This window comes from Salvelinus sp. IW2-2015, unplaced genomic scaffold (assembly GCF_002910315.2).
Source record: "Salvelinus sp. IW2-2015 unplaced genomic scaffold, ASM291031v2 Un_scaffold2074, whole genome shotgun sequence".
Taxonomy (NCBI): domain Eukaryota; kingdom Metazoa; phylum Chordata; class Actinopteri; order Salmoniformes; family Salmonidae; genus Salvelinus; species Salvelinus sp. IW2-2015.
Window position 1 is genome coordinate 42,869 of NW_019943416.1, and position 7,268 is coordinate 50,136.

General features: G+C 45.9%; 1 protein-coding gene across 1 annotated transcript in view; it reads left to right on the forward strand.

The window, feature by feature from the left end:
- The first annotated feature begins 1,637 nt into the window (after positions 1 to 1,637).
- Positions 1,638 to 7,268, forward strand: part of LOC112072896 (exonuclease 3'-5' domain-containing protein 2) — a 16,564-nt gene continuing 10,933 nt past the window's right edge. The window contains 5 exon segments of the mRNA XM_070439965.1: positions 1,638 to 1,724; positions 2,557 to 3,220; positions 3,527 to 3,655; positions 5,114 to 5,310; positions 7,035 to 7,154. Of these exon segments, the coding sequence (XP_070296066.1) occupies positions 2,783 to 3,220; positions 3,527 to 3,655; positions 5,114 to 5,310; positions 7,035 to 7,154 (884 nt within the window). The 5' untranslated portion in view covers positions 1,638 to 1,724; positions 2,557 to 2,782.

The following is a 7,268-nucleotide window of genomic DNA, read 5'->3' on the forward strand; positions in this document are numbered from 1 at the left end:
AATGAAGAGATGGGAGAGGCATGACTTGCAGCGCGATCTGCGTCAGAAATAGGAATGACTTCTATTTTAGCCCTTGGTAACGCGCGCGAGCAGTGTGGGTGCAATATTTGAATAACATAGATTCCTACATTTATTTTGCAACGGTGTAGTCYGGGTATAAGTTGCTCTGGATAAGAGCATCTGCTAAATGACTTAAATGTTTCTTAGCTTCATCTGACCACTTCTGTATTGAGCGCATCACTGATATTTTCTTAGAGTTTTTGCTTGTAAGCAGGAAGCAGGAGGATAGAGTTATGGTTTGATTTGCCAAAGGGAGGGCGAGTGAGATCCTTGTATAGGCGTTTCTGTGTGTGAAGTAAAAGTGATATGGTAAAATTTATTCCAGTATCCCTGCATTAAAATCATCGGCCACGAGAAACGCAGCCTCTGGATGTGCATTGTCTTGTTTGCTTATGACCCTATACAGCTCATTGAGTGCGGTCTTAGTGCCAGCATTTGTGGTGGTAAATAGACAGCTATGAAAAATATAGATGAAAACTTTCTTGGTAAATAGTGTGGTCTACAGCTTATCATGAGATACTCTACCTCAAGCAGACTTCCATAACATAAGAGATCGCACACCAGCTGTTGTTTACAAAGAGACACACCCCTCCTCCCTTCGTCTTACCCGAGTCTGCCTTCCGGGCTTGACAATGAGAAAGACCAGCGATCAACATCTAGTGGAAAGCCTTCCCAGAAGAGTGGAGGCTGTTATAGCAGCAAAGAGGGGACCAACTCCATATCCCCCCCCCCTGTATATAATATCCATGTCCTCGTTCAGCCACGACTCTGAGATACATAGAATATTAAAAAATTTCAGGTCCCGTTAATGGGATAGTCTCGAACGGAGCTCATCCAGTTTGTTCTCCAGTGACTGCACTTTCGCCAATAGACCACCAATGCCCTCTGTTCTATTTGCTCACCGACGGAGTCTCGTCAGGATACCACCGCTTTATTTTTGAGTCCCGGTGATTAGGACCTGGTCCGGGGTAAGCAGAACGTCCKGAATTGCTGACTCSTTGAAGTAGAAATGTTGATYCAAATTGAGGTTAGTGATCCCTGTTCTGATGTCCAGATYKTGTTTTCGGGTCATAGGAAATGATGYCGGAGACATTATGTACAAAAAAAAGTTTTGGCTTAAGAAAACATACAAAATAGCAGAATTGATCAGGAGTACGTAAGATGGCTACTCTCCACTGCAGCACCATCTTCTATCTGACTCCGCTAGTGATTTTCATATATTGAGTCGGCAACTTTACCAAGTAAAAATTCAACATCTACACTGTAATATTGGAGTAAAGACGCCATTAGATTGAACAGATGTTTTTATCAGAAGGAGCTTTTTTCCCCAGAAGACAGAATTAATTATTAAATATGTGCATACAACACATCACAAATACTGTAACTAAATCAATCGGAAATTGCAGGGAGGTCATATTTTTTTAACTTCCAAGTCAAACGTATCCAACGTAAGTAATTGTGTTTGATTGGATAATAAATCATAATTAATTGGTTAATTAATTGACGTATTAATTCTCCCCTCCCTGACACTGCGTGGGGCGCCATGACAACGTCCGCCATCCATCATAATAAATAGAGCCGGAAGCAGGACGTCAACACCTAGAAATCAACCGGTGGACATATGCAGAGAGCACAGGGTTATGGTGTGGACGTGAAATGCCAAGGTAGGTAAAGGCTTGGAATAAGCARAGCACGCAGAAAGTCATGCGGGAAACAAATTGCAAATGTCACTCACGTTACTGACGTAAGCTAACGTTAGGTAGCTAGTTGGCTAGTCAATCTAACGGTGGCTGTGCAAGCTAGCTATTGTATTAAGCTAACGTTAGCTACCACGTTAAGCTAAACTTAACTGAGGAAGGTGTGCGCTATAACAAGCTCATGCTAACTAGTGACAACCCTGGCAACATCATTAACAAACGAATTGTTATTTACATTTAGATTGTGCGCATTACTTTCGGTCTCGCTTACGCGTTCAATGAAGTACCTAGCAGGCTACGTGGTTAGGCTAGATAGCTCCTCGGCCTCAACGTGAAGCTGCATTAGCTGTTGGCTAGTTAGCTAGCCAGCCCGGTGTTTGCTCGCTAACTATAGTACCTAGTTAGCGATATTGACTGACCCTCATCTCATTTTCAGAACACTATCTTTCTAACGGCGTCAGTCGTCCAGTGCTCGCAAACATCCTGCTATCAATTAGTAATGCTTATCAGTAGCTGCTAAACATACATGTCAAACAACCTCGTTAGCACCAGCTAGTTAGCCGCGCTTGTAAACAATGGCAGTGAATTGCGCAATGCTGTCTTAGTTATCATATGCTCTGCTGTGACACTCAAACGTGCAGCAAACATATATTATAACGTGGCATTGTTGGACAAGTGAAGTTATGAGTCTACTGCTTTGCCATTCTTTGATTCATCCTATGGACAATGTGTTTTTTTGACAGTTTGTGTAGGTTCAGATTGATATGTAATGTAACCGTTATTGCTGATTGTCTCCTAGGGGATACGGTGTCTGCCCAGAGCCTACTAACCAATAGCCTCTAAACACGGATAAAGACATCAACAAAAGATGTGCCCCAATGCTGACCCTATATCCCCAAAGTCTCTATGACCAAACTTCAAATCGGACTGCAACTTGGGTGTAGGTCTACCTACCTAAGCTCATTTACAACACTTCTCAACCAACCAGCTCTAAACAAATAAGCTCTGCACCTCTGAAACCCAAGATGGCTACTAGACAAAGTGCCCTAACTGCTGCAGTGGTTACCCTGTTGGGAGCCACCTTGGGTGGCCTGTTGCTATGGCGACAGAGAGCCCTACGGACAAAGAAGCAACAGCTTCCTGCTCAGGGTCTGAAGGGTCAGGTAAGGGTCAGCTCTTGTCCCTTACCTGTGGAACCAGAGCCTGTGGTTCTGGAGTGTAAGAAGCCAGTGGAGTCCCAAATCCAGTCTAAGCAGACCCAGCTATCCCCGGGTCAGAGTCTGGTCCTCTCCCTGCCTGCTGTGCTACCCCCTGTTGACCAAGCCCTGGCGGTGCAGCCGGTGATGGTAAGCTCTGAGAAGGAGTGGGAGCAGCTGTGGCCCATGCTGCAGAAGGATCTGTCAGTCTACCCCGTCCTCGGCCTGGACTGTGAATGGGTGAAGAGTCAAACTAAGGTCCTGGGTGTAAGTTTGCTCTGCATGTTTTTAAACATATCCCATTTGTACTCTGTTTATTTTATCTCTCCCTCCTTCTCTCCCTCCTTCTCTCCCTCTTCCCTCCCTCTGCTTCTTCCCTTCCCCTCTGTTCTTCCCTCCCTCTGTTCTTCCTCCCCTCTGTTTCTCCCTCCCTCTGTTCTTCCCTCCCCTCTGTTCTTCCCTCCCCTCTGTTCTTCCTTCTTTCCTCCCTTCTTTCCTCCCCTCTGTTCTCCCCCCCGCCCCCCCCCCTCTTCTCTGTTCTTCCCTCCTCTCTGTTCTCCCCTATGTCCCCAGGTGTCAGTGAAGGGTAAGACGTCAACGGTCTCTTTACTCCAGATGGCTTCCTACTCTGGTCTGTGTGTGTTGGTGAGGCTGCAGCAGTTCCATGGTGGCCAGCAGGACCTGCCACTTACCCTGAAAGAGGTAGGCTCATATGTGGTCCTCTGTGGCTCAGAATGGTGTTTTTAAAATGCCAGTATGGTAGGTTAGATTCCCGCTGGGGCCACCAATATCAAAATGAATGTACTCACTATTAGGGCTGGGAATTGCAAGGGGACCTCACGATATGACCTCACTATACAATATTATCACCATACTGAGGGACCTCTCGGTGCCATGTGACGGTCCCACTGAGGGACCTCTCGATGCGACGTGACAGTCCCACTGAGGGACCTCTCGATGCGATATTGCGTTTCTCACGATTSTAGATGTATTGTGATTGAATACTGGGATTTTATTATGATTTGACGGTCCAAATGTATTGCTCTGCTGTCTGCTGCAGAGGGATGAGAAAACCAGTTTTGATTCCTCATGGAAATAAAAGTGCTGAAAACAAATTGGCTATTTTAAAAAGAAAARGGAGAACAAGCTATTAAGGAAAAACATTACCGTTTTGGTACAYCCAACTAGCGCAAAAATTAAATAGCGGTATTGTAGTGTTTTTACATCAAAATATACATACATACATACATACACTACATGGCCTTAATCACTACAGAGTTCCAAACTGCCTCTGGAAGCAACGTCAGCACAATAACTGTTTGTCGGYWGCTTCATGAAATGGGTTTCCATGGCAGAGCAGCCGCACACAAGCCTAGGATCACCATGTGTAATGCCAAGCGTCGGCTGGAGTGGTGTAATAGCTCGCCGCCATTGAACTCTGGGGRGGAGGAAACGCGTTCTCTGGAGTGATGAATCAAGCTTCACGGGCAGTCTAATCTGGGTTTGGCGAGAGGCCAGGAGAACGTTATCTGCCCCAATGCTTACTGCCAACTGTAAAGTTTGGTGGAGGGGGAATAATGGTCTGGTGCTGTTTTTAATGGTCGGGCCCCTTAGTTCCAGTGAAGGGAAATCTTTACGCTACAGCATACAATGACATTCTAGACAATTCTGTGCTTCCAACTTTGTGGCAACAGTTTCAGCATGACAATGCCCTCTTGTACAAAGCGAGGTCAATACAGAAATGGTTTGTCGAGATCGGTGTGGATGAACTTGAGTGGCCTGCACAGAGCCCTGACCTTAACCCATCGAACGCCTTTGGGATGAATTGGAACACCGACTGTGAGCCAGGCCTAATCGCCCAACATCAGTGCCCGACCTCACTAATGCTCTTGTGGCTGAATGGAAGCAAGTCCCCGCAGCAATGTTCCAACATCTAGTAGAAATTCTTCCCAGAAGAGTGGAGGCTGTTATAGCAGCAAAGGGGSGGYCCAACTCCATATTAATGCCCYTGATTTTGGAATGCGARGTGTGACGAACAAGTGTCCACATACTTTTGACCATGTAGTGTATATAACTGTATAGACATCCCCCTTCCCTACTCACTGTTGTAAGTAGCTTTTGATGGCATGTATTGTTATTTTTATTTTTTTTGTTATATAGGTCCTCAGCGACCCTCACATCCTGAAGGTGGGTGTGGGCTGCTATGAGGACGGGAAGCGTRTGACACGAGACTATGGCCTGGCGCTGGGGTCTACTGTGGATATAAGATACCTTGCACTACGACAAAGGTACCATTTACTAGTTGTTCTGTCTATTTTTAATCATTTCCTCTCAGAATTGACTGGCACATACAGTACGTAATGCCCCATTTTTTTATAGTTGATAATTTCCTGTCGCATAATACTGTTTGTCAGTGGTTGTCTGAGAGAAGCGCCTTCGAGTTTTAATGTCACGTGCACAAGTACAGTGAGATGCCTTTCTTGCTTCCGCTAAAACCAACAACGCAGTAGTCAATATCAATGTAGGACTAAAAATAACATGAAGGAGGACAAAAACACAGGAAATTGAAAGTAAGGTGACTATATACAGGGTCAGTAGCATATTAACAATGTACAGGGATACTGGAGTGATGGAGGTAGATATGTATAGGGGTAAGGTGACTATATACAGGGTCAGTTCCATATTAACAATGTACAGGAATACTGGAGTGATGGAGGTAGATGTGTATAGGGGTAAGGAGACTATATACAGGGTCAGTCCCATATTAACAATGTGCAGGGATACTGGAGTGATGGAGGTAGATATGTATAGTGATGGAGGTATTTATGTATAGGGGTAAGGGGACTGGGTGTCTTGATATATGATAAACAGCAGCGTACAGTGCATTCGGAAAGTATTCACACCCCTTGACTTTTTCCACATTTTGTTACGTTACAGCCTTATTATAAAATTGATTTAATTGTTTCCCCCCCCCTATCTAACACAATACCCCATATGTATTACTGAAATATCACATTTACATAAGTATTCAGACCCTTTACTCAGTATTTGTTGAAGAACCTTTGTCAGGATTACAGCAACAAGTCTGCTTGGTATGACGCTACAAGCTTGGCACACCTGTATTTGGGAGTTTCTCCCATTCTTCTCTGCAGATCCTCTCAAGCTCTGTCAGGTTGGATTGGGAGCGTTGCTGCACAGCTATTTTCAGGTCTCTCCAGAGATGTTCGATCAGGTTCAAGTCCGGGCTCTGGCTGGGCCACTGAGGACATGCCGAGACTTGACCCAAAGCCACTCCTGTGTTGTCTTGGCTGTTTGCTTAGTGTCGCTGTCTTGTTGGAAGGTGAACCTTCACCCGTCTGAGGTCCTGAGTGCTCTGGAGCAAGTTTCCTGAGATCTCTCTGTACTTTGCTCCGTTCATCTTTGCCTCGTTCCTGACTAGTCCTCCAGTCCCTGCTGCTGAAAAACATCCACCCAGCATGATGCTGCCACCACCATGCTTCACCGTAGGGTGGTGCCAGGTTTCCTCCAGACGTGACGCTTGGCATTCAAGGCCAAAGAGTTCAATCTTGGTTTCATCAGATCACCAGAATGTTGTTTCTCATGTCTGAGAGTCCATTAGGTGCCTTTGGCAAACTCCCAAGCCGGCTGTCATGTGCCTTTTGGAAGGATTGCTTCTAAATGGTTGAGCTAGCATTTGGGGAGGGGGAGAGAAGAGGCACTGTCGTATCTTCACGACTGTGCACGTGTGTTTGGACCTTTTAGTTTTAGTGATTTTGACACGGGAACTTGAACCTCTCGACCTGCTCCACTGAACCCTGTCTGTGGATGGCGGCGTGCTCACCCCTCTGTTTCCTGTAGTCCACGATCAGCTCCTTGGTCTTACTGATGAGAGAGAGAGAGGTTGTTGCCCGGCAACACACTGCCAGGTCTCTGACCTCCCTATACGCTGTCTCATCGTCGCCGGTGATCAGGCTTACCACCGTGTCGTCAGCAAACTTCATGATGGTGTTGGCTTCGTGCTGGCCGTTGTGTGTGTTTTCCTAGTCTGTATGTGTTTCTGTGCAGGAAGGTGTGTTGAATAACGGCTGAGTCTGAAGTCTCTGGCAGCTGACCTGCTCAACGTCTCTCTGGAGAAATCCTTGGAGCTGCGCTGTAGTGACTGGGAGGCTGACCCGCTGACCCTACAACAGGTACACTACTGGTGTTTATACAGGATGTGACACGGTTAGAACGCATACACTACACTGCTGGTGTTAGTTTTACAGGATGTGACACGTTGTTAAAATGCCTACACTACTGGTGTTAGTTTAAAACA